The 20,697-nt window shown below is 40.4% G+C and overlaps 3 protein-coding genes across 9 annotated transcripts in view; all 3 read left to right on the top strand.

Annotated features, from left to right (window-relative positions):
- The window catches only part of LOC149549193 (plant cysteine oxidase 4-like), a 220,238-nt gene that overhangs the window by 127,074 nt on the left and 72,467 nt on the right, over positions 1-20,697 (top strand). The gene's annotated exons all lie outside the window — the stretch shown is intronic.
- LOC149549195 (uncharacterized) lies at positions 15,193-17,132 on the top strand. Its single transcript, XM_089792606.1, has 3 exons — positions 15,193-16,442; positions 16,565-16,797; positions 16,915-17,132. Exons 1-3 carry the CDS (start codon positions 15,826-15,828, stop codon positions 17,115-17,117), a joined length of 1,053 nt encoding a protein of 350 aa, XP_089648732.1. The 5' UTR covers positions 15,193-15,825; the 3' UTR covers positions 17,118-17,132.
- LOC149549194 (uncharacterized) lies at positions 17,031-18,959 on the top strand. Its single transcript, XM_089792605.1, has 4 exons — positions 17,031-17,067; positions 17,153-17,553; positions 17,658-18,063; positions 18,199-18,959. The coding sequence occupies exons 2-4, from the start codon at positions 17,434-17,436 to the stop codon at positions 18,780-18,782; spliced, it is 1,110 nt and encodes a 369-aa protein (XP_089648731.1). The 5' UTR covers positions 17,031-17,067; positions 17,153-17,433; the 3' UTR covers positions 18,783-18,959.

Here is a 20,697-nt window from a genome sequence, read left to right as displayed (position 1 = left end):
ATGCACACAAATGATACCTAACTATCGAAAATAGAAACCAGCTATTCAGTGCAAATAAGACATTGAGAAATAATAACACAGAGGTTACACATGATTCCATGAATTAAAAGGTAATGTTGTAATGTTGCAAAGCCACAATATAAGGAGACAAACAACCCCAATTTAAAACTTGATTATAAAATGCACTTTCAGTTTAGTTAACAAAATTATTATTATAAACACACATTTTACAATGACTTCATCTTGATTAATATTTTCTACAATATGAGCATAACATTAAATTTTCCTCCTTTGAGTCTATGTGCCCAAAACACTTATTTGTAGTTTATGATTGCCCAATCTTTGGGACTTTAAAATAATCTTATTTTAATCTTAAAATGTGATTTTTAAAACATAATGCTTAAAGAATGTTTCTGTGTAGGAAAGAAAGAAACTATGAAAGCAAATTTAGTCCTTAAAAAAACATCTCTTCATAGAAAATAGGAACTCTGCTGCTTGCTCAGATATAGAACACAATCAGAAAAGACTTCAAAAGATACCTGATCTTAACTTGCATTAATAGGCAATGGCTTGAAGTCTTTATGCTTTAGATCTTTATTTTCAATTTAATAAATTGACTGTAGCAAGGGCAGTGCTACATTCTTCATATTAATTAAGCCGAGAAGCTTTCTACAGTGGCAGCAATCTTCAATGTAGACATTTTCCATTTTCAAAAAAATTTGACGTTCATTTACATGTCAGAAAAACAAAATAGAAATAGACTAAATATAATTATAATTAAAATTGTGAAAATTATAGAGAGGAAATGGAAGTAAAAATGAGGCAAATCAAGAGTCTCGAATCATTTCCTCATGCCTCTTAGACTCACATAAATATGCGATGATGAAAATTATGGGATTATGAAAATAGGCGTCTCAAGAAAGATATCTCTCGGTTTATTTTATATATATATAATATATATAAGCTAGTATAGCTTACATGGACATGATGGCATGCTGATTAGTGATATCTGCTAGCAAGCACTTAGGTGGATTAATTTGGCAACCTACTCCATGACCCTTGCAGAGATTGTTAAAAATGTACTTGACAGAGTTTTATGGCTTATTTGCCAACCTTTCTGAATTGTGAAGAAAGTTCAAAAGACAAACTTATCTATCCTTGGCTGAATTGGCTTTCACCCATGCTACTCTTACGATCCAAGCTAGAGCTTTTTTTTCGATCTTGGATGTAACATTTTGGTGCCTTTGCCACAAATTTTTAAGTGCCAAAGGGAAATTTTAGTGGCCTAGCCACTTTATGCTTGGACCTTTTCCATTTTAGCTGTCTTATTATGATGGTTGGAAAAATCTCTAATGACTTAAACCATAGTTCACAAACTTGGACATGAAGAGTATTTGTCAAGCCCAAAATTTCAACTCAGCGAATCCTCAACAAAAACTTGGCAACTCAAAAAGTTGATAAATAAGAGATTCTTGATAGCAATACCATAACTTAGAAAGTTAGTTTAAATTAAAATTTCTTAAAGAACATAATATATTTTTGTACAATTCATTTACAAAATGTGTTAACTTTCTTGAAAAAAGAGAATGCAAAGTTTATTAGCAAAAATAATTGTGAAATATATTTTAATCAACATTTTACCTATGTTGATGTTTTTACCTAGACTTTTTAGCATCTTCAATAATGTGTAATATCTACAATTTTAGCAGGTTCCTACAGTTTGCTTGGCCAGTTCATCATCGTGACCTTCCTGAGCTAACAGCAGGATTTGAGACTCTCAGTTGTGGATTTATTAGGCTTTCCTGTGGCCTATGGTGAGTTTGGCTCCATTTTGAGGGACTTACTATTCATGGTAAGTCAAGAGATGGTTACGATGGGTTCAGTTGAGTTAGAGGAGTTGAGTGATGCTCTCAGTTTTAATTTTTGACTTCTCATTTGGGCTCTAAGAATCTTAGGGGGAAGTGTCTATTTTTAGTAAGTCACCCTATCAGATTCATTTATCATTTTTCTTCATCATGATCACTCCTGTGTTGTTAGACTTTGAGTCTCATGCTTCCTCAGACATCTTTGCAAAATGGATAAATTATTATTGTGATTCAACTAAATATGTTGAGGTTGCTATCTTTGTTGGTATTGTATGTTGGCCACCTTACTGTCATAGCTTGTTGGAACCAGGATGTAGAGTTTTAAATCTTGGATACAAGAAACAATGACTCGTGTGTTAGAATATCATGATATGGTTGAAAAGGTCATTTTTGGGAGCCAAAAGAAAATTAATAAATTGTACTATGTGCCTAACTATAAAGCAAAAAGGCTTTTAAGTATAATGTGTGTAGTTGAAGCTAAGTTGGACAACTGAGATTATAAATATGGCTCCCATTATGAGGATTGATCATTGGATTGATTATTTGCTTTTGTTGCCGATGAAAAGTTTTTGAGTTTGATGATTTTGTGCCCTTGCTGAAGTATAAGGGTTTGGAGCTAAGAAATGCTTTGTAATTCACAATTGAGGTATTGTGAAATAATTTCTGAGAAGTGTTTTGAACCATTCTTGAAGTCTAGTGATTAAGTTATTTTGGTTGATTCTCCATTTCTATAATGTTGTAGCTTGGGAGAATATCATTGGTGCTGAGAATTTGTGCAAGTCTACCATTGCTTCTCTATTGTTTACATTGTGCCTGAGAAGTAGATTGATAGCAAGGATAATTGTCTTCTTTTGAAGGGAGTTAATTGACTATTCATGCAATTGAAGGACCCATGACTATATTCTACACTTGCGATTTGGTTTTGAAAAGTTGTTGGGCATTTGGAAGGTTGTGAACTATACTTGCAGTGGCATTTGGGTGAAATTCATGCCTATGAGTACTTTACTGGGGCTGTTGATCATCTAATTAAGGCTTGTGTTCACCTCTTAACAGGTTGTGATTGCCATAGGAAGGCTTGCGATTAAGGATCTTTAGCTGGTGATTGATGTTGTCCTGCAAACTAGGTAGTTAGGTAGTTACTGGTGCGGACACGGTTGTGTTGTTTCATTAGCACTGTATTAGGTATTATAAATGTGGCTTTCACTTATGTATTTGGCATCATTGGATGGAACATTATTGTTATGCACGAAAAGCATTTGATGAATGAATATTATTTTACTTTGTTAAGTTATTACATGTTTCTTTTCTGTTCACCTATGGGCTGAACATTTGGCACCATTACCAATTCGAATCCGGAGTAGTATGGAAGGCTGAGGATAAATGAGAATAACCGTACCAGACAACCAGAAAACGAATGAGGATGACGAAACAAAAATACTAGAAGGTGAGCACGAGGCAGCCCAGAACTTTCACATCGTGTACTGCGTAAGCTTGGAAACCTTCATACGGAGAGAAGCCACCGAGAACAAGGTTACGCTAGACAATGTGTGGGATGGTATGCATGCAAGACCAACCACAAACAAATTTTTAGACCAACTCCCCCGTTTGATTGCACAAGCATACCTAGCACAGAAGAGACGCAGGGAGGAAGTGGAACTCGAGGGATGTCGTTAGGAGACCCTCAAGAATTTCTATGAGGAGAGAGATGCACGACATCGCAAAACGAAACCATGACCTTTTGAGCTGTGGTGTCAAGAGCACTCAGGAGTCTGTAACTGTTGCATGAGTTGACACATGATGTATACATATTAAATAAATAAAAGTGTTCTGTTTTGTTTTTATATAATGGCATATGTCAAATGCCTAATATTTTAAACAAAAATAGGAACTTAAGGGAAGATTTTGACGAATTACAATTTGTGCAGGGAGATTTAATCCAAGCGGAGTGAAGGCGGTGGCTAAGACAACTTGCCGAAGATTGGATTGTGGGACAGTTGGAGGAATCATCAAGGGTGATTGAAGGCAACTGCGCGGAAGGCGCCGAAACTACTCAAGGGTGCCACAGTTCGCCGGAACGGAAAGTACGAAGCAACGAGGAGTTGCTCAAGGTGACAAGAGAACAATTTTTGCATTCATCTCGTACACCACTATGAGAGGGAGCCCGTGAAGTAGGAAGGAAGACGAGGCCAATAGAAGACATCGAGGCACAAGAAAGTGTCAGAGGGACATTGCGCCGTAGTCAGAGTAACCTGTTAGGAGCAAGCCGTAATAGTTTTGACACACGACCTAGTGGTCATCAAAGGACAAGAAAAACAATGTCTCAAAAGCAAAAACTCTTGAAGTTCACAGGCGATAAGAAGGAAGACCCCGTACGACATTGCCATACATGCAAAACCATATGGACTGCCAACTCTGTCACCAATGCTGATGAATGGTTGAACTAGTTTCTAGCTAGCCTACGAGGAGGGGCCATGGATTGGTTCTCTGACATGGACAAGGCGAAGATCTCCACTTGGGATAATCTAAAAAAAGAATTTCAAGCAGAATTCTGATTACTACAGGACGACAATGATGTTGTCGCGAAGATCTACAACTATAAACAAGGGAAGGACACCGTTCGAGCCTATAATCAAAAGCTCAAAGATCTTCTTAGCTGGATGGGCACTAAACCCATGGATGAACTAAAGAAACGTTGGTTTGTCGAAGGACTTTGCGGCGCATTGAGAAGGAAAATGAAGATATTCCTGCCCCCATCATATACAGATGCCTATGACCGTGCCTTGAACTTAGAAAGTGTGGGCAAGATGACAAAGAAAAAGAAGAAGAAAAGTAAATCCTCATCCTCCTCTGAGAGTGATGAGTTTTTGATGAGAAAAGTAGTGTAGATAGTGAGGAGTAACCTAGCAAGAAAGTACGAGCCCTCCAAAAGGACTTGGAGCGGATGAGGAAGGAGTTTGAGTCCATGAATGGAGCCATTGGTCGCATGAAGGAAGGAGAAATATGGTGTACGGATTGCAAACAGAAAGGTCTCCCAAAGGGAGCATGCAATGTGCAATATCTGTCAGATCTTGAGTTATTCTATGAAGGAGTGCTCGTTCAACATGAAGACACTAAGTCAACATATATTGTTCACACAGGAACAACCATCCACTTATAGCACTAATAATGAGACCCAAGAAAACAACAATGCCACATCCGATGGCTACAGAAACAACTGGCAAGGAGGACGGGGCAGCAATGACAATAGGAATCAGATATAGTATGATTCCATGTGAAGGCCCATAATCCAATGCTAGGCATGTAACCAATGGGGCCACTTCGCTAGTGTCCAAAGAACAACATTCAAAAATTATGTCAATTGTGTGGTCCAGGGGACCACGAACATGCCAGCGACCCAAAACAAGTAAACCTCCTTAACATTGATGAGGAGAAAGTTCTTGTTGTCCCCCGTAACCAGGCTGAGCAGGCAACCTATCCTGACCCCCACACGGAGAAGCAGAGACCATGGGAGGCACAAGAAAACATAGAAAAGGCAATGAAGGCTACAAAAGGTATGAAAGATACTATTGCTGGACGATCGGAAGGGGAGAACATCTTGGTGAATCAGATATTGCAAATAGAGATGCCCATCAGACTTCAAGACCTATTACAAACGGTACCACAACTAAGGACAGCATGATTGAATGCCCAGGCAAACCCATCGGAGATGAAGAAACAACCAACTGTAACAGGAGGGTTAGTGACAGATCCCATGTTGCTGACAGTAAGCAATGACCATTACTCGGTGGTGGTCGAGATGGGAATCCTCGGAACCATCCTGACGGACACCATTGTGGATGGTGGGTCCAGGGTGAACGTTCTCCTCGAGAAGACGTGGAAAACACTAGGCAAGCCTACCCTGTGGCCGCCCACATTCAACCTGCTCGACACTGACTAGCAGGGGATAGAGCCCCTAGGGACCCTGGTGGCTCAACAAGTAACCATCAGAATGCGGCCATTTGTGTTGGATTTTGTAGTGATTCCCTTGAAGAAAAAGGGATATGATGCTATTCTTGGAAGAGGATGGCTGGTAGCCGCTAAAGTGAATCACAATTGGAAGAAAAATACTTTGTTGATAAAGTGGAGGGCAGAAGTTTGCCATTGATCTCTGAACTCAAATAGTAAGTGAAGAAATGGCGGCATTGTCGTTGGAGTCTGAGTCAAACAGGGAATATTGGATAGATGGAGGAGCCTGTATGGATCCGAATGACGAAGGCGTTTTAGAATTGGAAGCATGTTCAGGAGACGAGACCAGTTCACTGAATGGACTTTTCCATTGGCAGATGGAAGATTATGAGCTCTTCCATTCTTACATGCTTGGCATTGAGGAGCTTGAAGATGAGGAGGTATTTCCATCTGAGTTCATGGAATACAAAGGCAATGTGGAGGTCAACGAGAGTCCTACCCATTGCTTTCAAGGGAAAGCTATAAGATACGAGGAGCCGTTGGTAGAGGCTACTAATCTTGGCAACGCTGAGAATCCGAGGAACATACTTGTTGGAGATGACTGGAACCCGGTTTCGAAGGCCATGTCATTACAAATTTGTATGGAGTATAAAGATGTATTTGTGTGGACTTAATAAGGATTTAAAAAGGGTCTCGCTAGACATGTGTGTCCACCGCATACCCTTGGTACTTGAAGCCATACCTGTGCGAAAGCGATTGTACAAAATGAACAAGAACTACATAGCCTGCGTCGATGAGGAAATACAACGAATGTTGGAAGCGAACATAATATTTAAAGTTCAAACAAGTGAGTGGGTGTCACCAATTGTGATATCCATGAAGGACGGGATCCAAGTCCGAATATGTGTGGATTTCCGGTGCCTAAATGCGATCACAATAAAAGATCCGTTTCCAATCCCATTCACCGACACAATTCTGGAAGAAGTGGCAAGACCCGAGATGTATTCCTTCATGGATGGATTCTTTGGCGACAACTAGATCTCTATCATTGAAGAATATAAACTGAAAACTACTTTTGTGGTGGAGGATGGACTGTATGCTTACAACCGAATGCCCCTCAGATTGTGTAACACACCTGCTACATTTCAAAGGATCATTTTGCACATATTTGACAAAATTCGGTAGGCAACTTTTGAGCATTTTTGAATGATTGGTCCATCTTTAGTGGACAGGACAACCACTTGAAGGCACTCTAGGAATGTATGGAGAGGTGTTGGCGGGTAAGGTTGGCATTGAATGCAAAGAAATGTCAGTTCATGGTTCCTCAAGGAAAACTACTTGGGCACATTGTTTGCAAGTCAAGATTGAAGACCGACCTCGATAAAGTAAGGGTGATCATGGAAATGGAAGCCACGACGGAGGTATCTAGAGTCAAGTCTTTTCTTGGGCACATTGGATATTACAGATGGTTCATAAAGAACTATGCCCGAATTGCTCTTCCTCTAGACAAGTTGACACAAAAGGGAGAACTGTACGTTTGGAGTTCTGAGTAGGAGACTGCCTTCACAGAGTTGAAAAATAGATTGTTGGGGGCGCCCATCTTGGCATACCCAAACTGGGACAAGGAGTTCCATGTCCATGTGGACGCTTCAAACTTTGCCATAGGTGTAATGTTGGCGCGGACTAGCGACCATGGCTTGGATCACCCAGTGTATTTCACAAGCCAGCTATTGTTAAAAGCCAAGAAGAATTACAACACCATCGAAAGGGAGGCTCCTGGGATGGTGTACTCGGTACAAAAATTTAGACATACCTATCGGCTACACCATTTACCTTTTACGTGGATCACCTTACGTTGATTTACCTGGTGAAAAAACCAATTATCCAAGGTAGGATTAGCAAATGGTTGTTGTTACTGTAGGAATTCACTTTCACCATCATTGTGTGACTCGGAAAGAGTCATGTCATTGCGGACCAGCTCTCCCGAATCAGTTTGGAGAGCCACCGAAAGGGGTCAATGAAGATTTTCTGGATTCACACTTGTTTGAAATCACCATTCTTTCAGGATGGTACAAGTCTATCAAGGAATATCAACATCTCAATTTCCAAGAAAGATGCCGCTAGATGAACAATGGAAGCTAGTTTTAAGGAGCCGAACTTTCCAACTGATAAATGGTCTCCTATAAAAGATGGGTCCTGATCAAGTGCTGAGGCGATGTGTAATGGAAGAAGTGCAGAGTGTTTTGAGGGAAGCACATGAAGGTTCGGCAGACGACCACATAGGGCCAGATACAATGGCACAAAAGGTTTTTCTTGTTGGGTTACGGTGGCCCACACTTTACAACGATGCACGGGAATGGGTTTTGAGCTGCAATACATACCAGAGAGCCGCAAACCACTCAAGAGGGACTTCATACCATTAAACCTATCCTATGCCTAGGATTTGTTTGAACGTTGGGGACAAGACTTCATGGGTCCACTAACTTCATGGGTCCACTGGAGGCGAGTAGGGCCCAACATTGCATGTGGTGGTGGCCATGGAGTATTTAACAAAATGGGTAGAGGGACGGGCACTACCCAACAACTTTTCCATAAGTACACTGAAGTTTTTGTATGAATTGAGCATCACACGGTATGGCATACCTATCCAGTTGACAAGTGACAGAGGGGGTCACTTTGTCAATCACGTGATTAGATTACTGACAATGGAATTCAAAAAATTTCATTCGTTGTCAAGTCCGTATTACCCACGAGCTAATGGCTAGGCGGAAGAAACAAACAAAATCCTTGTGGCCATCATATATAAATCATGCGGAGTTGAATAGGCAAATTGGGAGGAAAAGTTGCCTTCGGTGCTATGGGCCTACTACACCACATTCAAAGTCACAACTGCATAGACGCTGTTCTAGTTAATGTTTGGCCAAGAAGCCGTGGTACCATCCAAATTTATGGTCCCAAGCCTACAGATTGCAATTGAAAATAGACTTGGAGATATGGAGAGTCTATGTGAACATCTATATCAATTGAACAAACTGGATGAACGCAGATTAACAACGCAATGGGTGACAGAGGTGGCACAGACCCATCGAAAGGCATAGCACGACAAACATTTGAAAAGAACAAGGTTTTAGCCAGGCCAACTCGTGCTTCGATACAATGGCCGCAACGAGATAAAACCAAGGAAATTCAAGGTTAAGTAGCTTGGACCGTATAAAGTGAGAGAAGTCAGTGACAATGGATCCATAAAACTATGGACCTTGGACAGGAAAGAAATCCTTGACGCCATCAATGGATTGAAGCTGAAAATTTATCATGAACGGCTAGAAGGCGAGGCAAGCCGTAAGACGATGAGAATTCAGCTTATCGAGTTAAAATAATAAAAAAATAGAAAAAAAGTCTTGCGGACTTAGGTGACCGCGAACACATGTTTCCGTAGAACACTCGGTGTCTGCGGAGTGTCCCGCAGAAACATGTGGCCGCGGACACTGTGTCCCATGGACATATGTGGCCACAAACACTTAAGTGTTCTACGGTGGCCGCAGAGTATATGCCGAAGAGTTGTGTGCCGTGGCAAGGAAAAAAAACATAACTTAAACAATAAGTGAAAGAGTTGGCCGCAGGAGGATTTCATGTGAAGATAAAGGAAGAAAGAAGGGAGAAGATTGAAACTTCCATGGAGAAGCACGGGAAGGGAAAATAGTGTCCACGTTTAATCGGCAAAGGACACTGCGGACATAAAAGTGTCGAGGAACTCCACCAGACACATCACGGAGAGAAGCCCCTTGTGAACTGCATAATAAAGGGGGACTTTTGAGAGAGAAAAAACGTTTGCAGCAAGTGTGCAAAGAGAAAAGAAAGCTTCCGTTGAAAGAGGGGAGCTGCGTCCGGGAGAGACGTAAGAAGAACATCCACACGGAAGTAAGATACAACAAAAGCATTCAACGTAAGCATTCCATTTAAGAGGAAATAAAATGAAGGGCTGAAGCAAGCCATAGAAAAGTGGAAAGGAGAAGCAAAAACCTAACAATTCTTGTTTCGTTACAATAAAAACAAAATACGAAACGGTTAATTAATTAGTATGCATTTTGCAAGGAAAAGAAGGTAGTGGAAAGATTAGTTGAAGGGAAATAGTATGTGAAAAATGCCAGGGTGTTGGCTTCAAGAGTTCAAGTTGCAGGGCCGACAATCTCGAGCAACAAGAAACAAAAGGTAAAGGCCGACCTGTATCTCACAGTTCAGTTTGAAGTGTTGAATGGCAGTAAGTGCTCGAGATAGTGGCAAGAGACGGCGGATACAAACCTAATCATGCAAATTCTAATCCGTGCCCAAGTCCATTGGGCAATACAACTTCTTGTGTTCTCCATTAGGTTGTTTGGGAGAATCCTAAGAACTATGATCGAAACCTACAACAGGAACAACCAAACAAGTACATTTGTCTACAAGAAGTAGTGGATGAAAATCTCTTTTAAAGCATGAGATTTCAATAGGGTACTTGGCATTCCTGGCCAAGGAGGTCGCAAAGTGGTGACCAAGAATCACAAGTTGCCGCATGAACGCAATGAATAATGGGTAAAATTGGTGAGTCGTGACCTCACACCAGATGAATTGGAGCCTATGGTGAAAGGTACCAAGAGTCGGCGAGATTTCATCCGAGAGGGCCATTGGAGATGTACTATGGATGTAATAAAAAGCAGGTTAACCGGGGTGAGTAGGGCCTCAAATATCGCCTTGCCTCAGATTACATTCATGAACGACACCATGAATGATACTGTGTATGATTGGGCCACAGTCCTCGTAGATAGAATGGAGGAGTTTATGACATTACATCATCGAAATTTTTTCATGCCGCATCATGCCATCGACTTGTTTCTGGAAGCAGCCCTTCATCAAATTCCAACAGATGACTTTGAAGTTCCACCAGGCGAGAAATTGGTGCTAGGAGAATCCCCAGTGTTCCATTGGCAACATTTGGACACGAGTGGCACAATGATCGGTTAGAAGAGGGTATTGCAAGGGTTGGATGCGTACAGGGACACAGACAATGGAAGGGAGGACACCATAGAGAGCAGTGGGGCCGATTTTGAGGAAGAGAGTACCTTTGTAGAGGTTGGGAGTGATGTGGCAGTCGGAGGGTCCACACATTTCACCCCTCCCTAGTTGCCAACTTCGACACACTTGATAGCCGCTACCTCGCTTATTTCTCCATTTGGCCAAAGGCATGCGCCAATTATCATGACTCCACCGATGGCCAGGACAGGAACCATAGATGTTGTGACTCTACAGAATGTTTCAGCAGATCTAGTTGCACCAGACTTAGTACCAGCAATGCCAACAATAGAGTTAGTAGAGGTGTAGGCATCAGAGCCCGAACCTCAAGTTCGACTAGATGTGATCAGCTCTAACGCTATTGTCACCATATCTTTGTCTTTGTTGACTCAACTTGTTCACCCAACACAACTAACACAGCCAGAGATTGAGAGTATGGAGGTGACCTAGACAACACAACCACAGGTAGCACAACCAGAGAAGGTTGAGGTGATGGACAGAGCCAATGTATTTTTGAGACAACAGTTTTGACTCATTCTTGCAAAGGTCAGTTCCTCCATTTAGTCCTTGAGGTAGGGAGAGGTATCCCCAGGAGTAGCTACCATATTAGAGCCACAGGAGGTGGGAGTACCACAGTTCGATGATGCGTCCGGAGATGAGGAGGCCACACCGGTTGTGGACGTGGCTACCATAGAAGAGGCAGAGATGGATATCAATATGGAGTGGGATGTCGAGGCCATGGGAAAAGAGGATTATGGGTCGAATGAGGATAGATGCAAGGCATACCTCAAAGCCCTGGGGTTTGTGTTGGAGAGAGGACGAATTGTTGGGTATCAAGCTTTGACTTGTAGGAAGGAGTTGCAGTTGGTCCGAGCCTATATTCGAAGGGCCTGTCTCGAGCGTTTTCACTCTTTCTTTGAGGCCAGGGGATGCCCAGCTATGGAAACACCAGAGATGTTGGCTGATTGGGCTACAGAGCCTGAGTTGGGACTGTGCAACACTGCTATGGAGAAGTTGGTACACGAGATTGTAGGGGCGTATAAAGACATCTACCATGCTCATTGACGAGGATTGCAGCTGTGAGGTCTACGACAGTCGAGATAGAAGCTCGAGAGAAGTTAGCTGCTAAATTGGTTAGCCGACAGGCAACATGGGTAGCTGAGCGAGCAACACTTTTACAAGATAAGGAAGTGGCCGAACAAGGATTGCAGACAACCCAGACCTAGGCCATGGAGGCAACACTTCTCTTGAAGGAGGCAATGGAAGTTAACACACGAACACAGAAGAACTTATGCATCCTCACTGATCAAATTTATGAGTTGCGCCGACAGCGGAACACTTCATGGACACAACCTCCTCCCTAGTCTATGTTGTTTCTATATTTGTATGTTGTCTCCTAATTTTGTTAGTTTTGAGTCGCCAGGAGACGACTTTTCTTTTTTCTTGGGGGGGGGGATGATGTTGTTCGACAAAATGGGTAGTTAGGCAGTTACCGGTGCGGACACAGTTGTGTCATTTCATTAGCACCGTATCAAGTATTATAAATGTAGCTTTCACTTATGTATTTGGCATCATTGGATGAAACATTATTGTTATGTACGAAAAGCATTTGATGAATGAATAGTATTTTACTTTGCTAAGTTATTACATGTTTCTTTCTTGTTCACTTACGGGCTGAACAACTGAATGCTAGACCTGCATGTGTATTTCGAGAGCTGTGTTTGGATTCCATAATCTCAAATGCTTCCTGTGAAGGGCTGTGATCAGATTCCTTAGGCTTGCGATTTGTTAGAAGGGCAGCTGGATGCCATTTTTTGACATTGTCAAGTTCATTGTTTTTAATAATAATTGAGTTGTAATTTGCAAATCAATTGTCATGTACGAACTATAGTTGATAGCAAGAAATTGAACATTTGCATTCTAGAAGTTATGGAAGTTATATGTTAACTTAGTGGAAGAGCTGAAAGAAAAAAAAAATTGCAAGATTTAAGTTGTCTAATTAATTTCAGAGAAAACCTGTTGACATATTCACTTGTTCAAAGTTTAATTTTCAGTCTTTTGCTTAAATCTTTGAGGAATAACTCCTCCAGTAGTGTGAGCCGAGTTGGGATTATTACAATGATATCAGAGCGGTTTCCTGTCATCTTGTGGGGTTGAAAAAGAAGATCTATTGTGCATATATCAGAATCATGGCCACTAATCAGAAACAATGGGATGGTATTGTGAAACAAATAAATATGTTAGTGAATGAGCTGAACCAAAACCACAAATGAATGACAAAAATGATTTCAAACCCAGAATTTGAGTAGAGTGTGATATCGTTTTTTCAAAGGAAGAAATGTGATGGTATAGTGGACACTTTTAGAGAGCAAGAAAATGTTTTCAGTCAAAATTCTAAGTCGGATTTTTATAGTTGCAGTGGCCCTCGCGAGATTACAGTTGCACTTGTCATAGCAAAATCCAAAAATGTTGTGGATGATAGTGTACATGTTATTGATGATACCGAGGGTGATAACATGGATATTGATAGTCACACTAGTTCTAATTTACATGACAGCAGTGAGGGATTTTGGTATCATGATGATGCAGTGGTGGCTACAGCTGTGCGGGACATTCCTTATGAGACACCACATGAGTTGGACACAGTGGATGTGAAGTATGATTGGTATTCGTATCAGGTTGAGTCATATGATGTAGTTGTTGACATGAGTTTCCATGATCATGCATCGGATGGTGATGCAGTGATAGTAGAAGTGAGAGTGTGCAATTATATTGTTAGAGTAGTAGCTACTTCTATACCAATTGAGCCATCTTTTGAGGTCTTTAGCAGTAAACATGCGGTTGTTGATGTGTGCACTGATGATAGCACACATGTTATTGATTATGAGGAGAGTGATGTAGAGATAGTGTCCTATCATACTACAGATCAACATAGTGTTTAGGTTCACTTTGTGAACAACCCTACATGCGACATGGATACAACATTGTCTTATGACAATCCACTTTTTGAGGCTGATGTTGATCACTCATTTGAGGGAGCTGTGCACAGTTTACACCATCTATAGATACAATTTAGTTTTCTATAGCAGTAGCTGGTGATGATTAGGATTCCAGTGTAGTATAAATTGTGGGGAGTGCATACAACCTTATATTCGACCCACATGTTTAGGCTTTGTATGGGGCATAGTGTTAGTCTATGCCTAATTTGGAATTTGGCAGGTTGGGTAGGTGGATATAATGAAGGAGGAAGAGTATGTTGAGATCTCCTATGGAGTTGTCTTCTGGTGATGTCCTGACTTCTACATTATAGCACAAGTATTGGGTGCTATGTTGTAGGTTATGTTGTTGGTTATGATGATGTTATTGGCATACAATTGGTTTAGGGATGATAGGGATATCATGTGGTTCTTATGAGATCCTGGTGGAGTTTTCAGTGTGTTGCTAGATTGCTTGAGAATGAGCAATCGTGGGGAGGGAGGATTGTAATGTCCCCATTTTTAGTAGGTTCCTGTAGTTGGCTTGGTCAATTCATCATTGTGACCCTCGTGAGCTGACAGTGAGATTTGAGCATCTCAATTGTGGAGTGATTAGGCTTTCCAATGGCTATGGTGAGTTCGGCTCCGTTTTGAGGGACTTAGTATTTATAGTAAGTCAACAAAAGGTTCCGATGAGCTCAGTTGAGTGATGCTCTTAGTTTTTATTTTTGACTTCTGGTTTGCGCTCCAAGATCTTGGGGGAGTGTTTATGATTTGAAAGTTACCTTGCCAAGTTCATTCGTCGTTTTTATTCATCAAGATCACTCTTGTGTTGTCAGATTTTGATTCTAGTGCTTCTTTAGTCGTTTTTGCAAGACAAATGAATTATTATTAATATTCAACTAAATATGATGAGGTTGGTATTTTTGTTGGTATTTTATGCTGGCCCCCTTACTGTCATAGCTCGTTGGAACCAAGACAAAAAGTTTTAAATCTTGGGCACAAGAAACAATGACCTTGTGTGTCAAAATATCATGATATGGTTGAAAAGGTCATTTTTGGGAGCCAAAAGGAAATCAAAAAATTATATTATGTGCCTAAGTATAAAGCAAAAGGGCTTTTAAGTTGAAGCCAAGTTGCACAATGGAGATCTTAAAAATGGCTTCCATTATGAGAATTGATCATCCGATTGATTATTTGCTTTTGTTGCCTGTGAAGAGTTTCTGAGTTTGGAGCTTTGAAATGCTTTGCAATTCACAGCTGAGGTATTTCGAATTAATTTCTGAGAATTGTTTTGAACAGAGTAACGAGAATCGCCATAAAATCGCCTGAATCGGCGATTCGGCGATTAGATTCAGCAATGGCGATTTTTTTGGAGTCGGAAATCGCCATTGCCGATTTCTTCAAGTGAATCGCCTGAATCGCCGATTCAGGCGATTCAGGCGAAAAATCGCATGAATCGCCTAGAAAAATCGGCAGGAATCGCCCGTGGCCAATAAAGTATAGAGTTGTAAAATTTTAAAAAATTGCTTGGTTTTTTTACTTTGTTTTTGACCATTTCTCTTTGTTATAACCCTAAAGGGCCTTCTATTTATTTAACATGAGTAGAAGAGAGGAAAAGTGAGAGAGAAGAAGAGAAAAGAAAAGCCATAGGTTTCTAACCGGCAAGAAGAAAGAGCACAAAAGAGATCAGCAATCCATTTGTGGAGGCCATCAATTGCATTGGGAGCATTAGGGAGCCAATCTCAACACTCCTCAACTCATTTGCAAGAGGTAAGTGCTCTTTTTTTTTTTGCATGTTAGTGTATTATGCATTTTTTGTTAAATTTTTATAGTTTTCAAGATTTTTAGTTTAGATCTTGAATGTTCTTTATTTTTACTAAGTTGCAAACTAGGGTTTGTTGTTTTGTAGCTTTTATTAGCTTCAAACTTTGATATTTTACATATAAATTTTTATTGCAGCAGCCTTTGCTTTCATTTTTTGCAAATTCGCAATGGGTAGAAAAGATGAATGTTGGAAATATAACGAAGAGTTTCCTGGAAGAACCAAATATCAAACAAAATGTATTTTTTATAAAGGAAAAATAACTTCTGGGGGTATTTATAGATTGAAATACCACATTGCTGCTATACCTGGACACGATGTTACAATTTGCACTCACCAAACTCCTGAGGCAAAACGCACTTGCTTAATGGCATTAGAAAAAATTGAAAAAGACAAAGCCAATAGGAAAATGCAACTTGAAGGGTTAAGGGGTATTGGCTCCCATGTTCCCGCATCCGCATCTGCAGCCGCATCCACATCTGCATCTGCATCAGCTTCTGCATCTATAGGTTGTGTTGGAGAGGGTTCTTCTAGGCCTCCTTTTTATCCTAGTTCTTCTGCTCGTGCTGGTGCTAGTCGGTCACATACTGAGACAGAGTCCCACACCAACCTATTGCAGCCTAGAGTGCGGAAAAACAGAATGGATAGTTACTTTGTGCCCCGCACTACTCCTGGTTCCCAACCCACGCTTGAGGGCATGGGTTTGAACAAAGAAATTCATGATGCTGCCAGAAAGGAGATATGCAAATTTTGGTACTTTTGCAACATTCCATTTATTGCAGCCAGGTAATTGATTCTTTTTTCGTTGTTTTCTTTAAAGTTAAAATTAAAAGTAAAAGTAAAACTTTAATTATATTTACTTGTTTTATAATTTGAGTCTTTGACATCTAAATTTTTATTTGTGACAGGGCTCCTTATTGGCAGAACATGATAGACGCGGTTGCTATTTGTGGTCCGGGGTTTAAAGCCCCAACTGAGGCTGAGTTGAGCGGATACCTCTTGGATGAGATGGTAGAGGACATGAGGGCTGAGCTCGAGGAGAACCGAAAGGAGTGGATTGCAAAGGGTTGCACCATCATGACTGATGGTTGGACAGATAGGAGGAATAGAACACTCCTCAATTTTCTTGTATCCTGTGGAGGTAATTGATCATTCTACTTTCCTACATACATAATTGTAAATTTTGATTTGTTGAATGCTAATTTGTTGATGATCCATTTAATTTTAATATTCTAATTCGTTGTTTTGTTACTTGTAGGATATACCATGTTCATCAAATCCATTGATGCTTCCGCACATGTAAAAAATGCCACATACTTATGTGAGGCTATTGAGGAAGTCATAGCAGAGGTGGGAGAACAAAAGGTGATCCAGGTGGTGACGGATAATGCAGCAAGTTATGTTGCTGCAGGTAAACTTTTAACTTTTCAAGTTTTGAAAATAAATTTATTTGAATTTTGAAATTTGAATTTCTAATTGACTTAAAATTGTTGTAGGTAAACTTTTGATGGAGAGGCACCCCACCATATTTTTGTCCCCTTGTGCGGCACATTGCATTGACCTCATGTTGGAGGAAATTGGCAAACTTGAGTTTGTCAAGTCATGTGTGGAAAGGGCAAAAAACATATGCAAATTCATTTATAATCATTCATTTGTCCTTAGCACAATGAGGAAGTACACAGAAGGAAAAGAGTTAGCTCGCCCAGGTATCACGAGGTTTGCCTCGAATTTCATCACCTTGTAGTCCTTGTTGACATCAAGGGATGAATTGAGGAGCATGTTTGTTGGGCGGGAGTGGATTTCCTCTTCCTTTGCTATGACCACTGTAGGGATAGATGTGGCAGATTGCATATTTGATGAGGATGGTTTTTGGAAACCCGCTAGAGAAATCCTGCAGGTAAATTTATTGCAATTTAACATTTAGTATTTTACTTTTACTTTAAGTTATATTATTTTATATTTAAGTTTTGACTCAAGTTTTTTGTTTTACTTTATATGTAGGTCACTGAGCCCCTTGTAGCTTTGCTACGAACTGCTGATGGGGAGAAGCCCTCTATGGGCTACATTTATGAGGGCATGGATAGGGCCAAGGAGGCCATCAGAGCCCAATATGCAGGAGTGCAGGAGAGGTATGGCCCTATTTGGGACATCATCGATAGGAGATGGCAGAATCAGCTCCATCGACCCATCCATGCAGCAACTTACTTTCTGAATCCGGCATATCGTTTCCGTCCTGAGTTCAAGGCGGATGCGGAGGTTCTCACTGGCTTATACACAGTGATTCAGAGGTTGAGTAGCGATGAAGATAGCGCTGCTGCGATTGTTGAGCTAGACCAGTTCAACAATAAAGAGGGGCCACTTTTCTCTAGCAGGATGGCCATAAATGCTCAGACAACACTACAGCCAGGTAAAAATTAAATAATATATTCAATGTTCATGAATCTAGATTCTAATCTTAAAGTTGATTATGTAATTTTAGAGTTAACTTGTAATTTGTAAATGAGACTAATTGTTTCTATTTTCAATTTTTCCCTTATTGCAGATAGATGGTGGCAAATGTTTGGGGCCACAACCCCAAAACTTCAAAAAATTGCCATTCATATTCTGAGTCAGCCAAGCAGCGCTTCTGGATGTGAGCGCAGTTGGTCCATGTTCGAGCACATCCATTCGAAGAGGAGAAACAGGTTGACAGTGCAGAAGTTGAATGATATTGTCTTTGTTCATTACAACCTCCGTCTTAGGATCAGACAGATTTTGGGCACTGACTCCTCTCCGATCATTCTAGAGGAGATTGATCCAGAATCAGAGTGGCTCACAGAGGTTGTGGATCCAGTCTTCACTGAGGAAGACCGTGTGTGGGTTGACCAGGTGGATATAGAGGCTGAGGCAGCTAGAGCACGTTCTTCAGGCATTGGTAGACGCACACGTGCACGCACAGGCACAGGCCCTAGCGACGTTCATGAGCCCATCTTACATGCGGGAGATATGGCTCGGCAGTCCTCTAGGACCTACATTAGACGCCTTGCTACTAGGCAGACTGGATACTCTGAGGCTGAGGCTGAGGCTGCAGCCGAGCTTCAGGATGATGTTGAGGATGATGATGATGACTATGAGTCTGAGGCTTGAGCTGGAGCCTTCTTTTTATATTTTGTTTACAGATATTGATACTGAATCATTGATAGACATATGTTTCAAACTTTCATGGATCTTCATCTTAGATTCTTACATACATTTATGATTTGATGTCTTATGGATCATCTTACATACATTCTATGATTTAAATCATTGTGATCATTTGATTTCTATTTACTTCAGCTAGCCTACAATTTACATTTTAGATAACATAGTTACATATGTGATGGATTTTATGTTCCATGTTTATGTATGTTAAGTTTTAACTTCTATTTGATGATGTTATAGTGTGTTTAAGTTATATTCAATAAAGGGTGCATGAAATAAGTTTTAAATTGTTAAAATCTTTAAATTTAAAGGGTTTTTTCAAATTTGCCGATTCATTGCCGATTCATTGCCGATTCACGATTCGATTCGGCCTTGCCGATTCCGATCCGATTCCGATTCTTGTTACTTTGGTTTTGAATCACTGCTGAAGTAATAGTGTTTTGGTTATTTTGGTTGATTCTCCATTTCTGTAATGCCATGGCTTTGGAAAATACCATTGGTGCTGAGAATTTGTGCAAGTCTGCTATTGCTTCTCTATTGTTTACACAGTGCCTGAGAAGTAGATTGATATCAAGGATAATGGACTGATTTTTAAGGGAGTTAATTGACTGTTCATGCAATTGAAGGACTTGTGACTATATTCTACACCTACGATTTGGTTTTGAAAACTTGTTGGGCATTTGGAAGGCTACGAACTATACTTGTAGCAGCCTCTGGGCGAAATTCATGCCTGCGAGTACATTACAAGGGCTGGTGAACATCTAATTAAGGCCCGTGTTCACCTCTTAACAGGCTGCAATTGCATTAAGAAGGTCTGCAATTAAGGATTTGTCGCTGGTGATTGAATGCTGGGACCTGCATTTGCACTTGTAGAGCTGTGTTTGGATTCCAGAGCTTGATTGTCTCCTGTGAAAGGCTGTGATCAGATTCCTGAGGCCTGCAATTTGTTAGAAGGGCAGCTGGATGCCATTTTTTGACATTGCCAGGTTCATTGTTTTTTATTATAATTGAGTTGTAATCTGCAAATCGATTGTTGTATAGGAACTATAGTGGATAGTGAGAAATTGAACATTTGTATATTAGAATTCATGGAAGTTATATGTAAACTAAGTGGAAGAGCTGAAAGAAATAAATTTGCAAGATTGAAGTAGTCGAATTAATTTCAAAAAAACCTATTGACATATTCAGTTGTGCAAAGTTTAATTTTCAGTCTTTTGCTTAAATCTTTGAGAATTAACTCATCTAGTAGTGTGAGTCGGGTTGTGGTTATTACATAATGCGAGAGTTGTACTTGTTAAAACTTGCCCGGAAAAAAAAATAGAGAGCACTCAGCAAAAGGATAAGTACTTGCAAACTGTGACTTAGACCATCTTTTGAAACGAGGCAGAAATTTTGATTGCCTAGGCACTTTAGAAGTACATCTACTTAGTTATTTATGGTTGAACTTTTGGTTGTCATTGCTATTATGCTAAGTTGGGCAGAGTTGGTGCTTGATTGAGCCACTATTAAAGTGTACCAAGGAGATTACATCACTTATTGCCATCCTTTGTGAGCTTGGTGGAATTTCTAGGTACTTATCCAAGTTTAAGACCTTAGTGGAAAAGCTACTCCAAATGAATGCCTTCCACGCCTTAGTCATTTTCATACTTCTCCACAGATACCATTAAACAATCTGTGAGCTTTGTCATTATTTCAAATTGAACAGCTGCAACTTGCATTAGGCTTGAAATGTTGTTAGTTGAAAACAATAAAGTCACTCAACAACCTAGCAAGCTGATGGGGAAAAATCACATGTTGCGGTTGAACTAAGCCAACACCCAGTGACAATCAATTGTGACAGAAAATGGGAAAAAAAGGCAAT

This window comes from Cupressus sempervirens, chromosome 7, assembly GCF_028749045.1.
Source record: "Cupressus sempervirens isolate cs-2001-9-10 chromosome 7, ASM2874904v1, whole genome shotgun sequence".
NCBI lineage: Eukaryota > Viridiplantae > Streptophyta > Pinopsida > Cupressales > Cupressaceae > Cupressus > Cupressus sempervirens.
The sequence above is the reverse complement of the archived record's forward strand: the minus strand, read 5'-3'. Positions and strand labels throughout refer to the sequence as shown.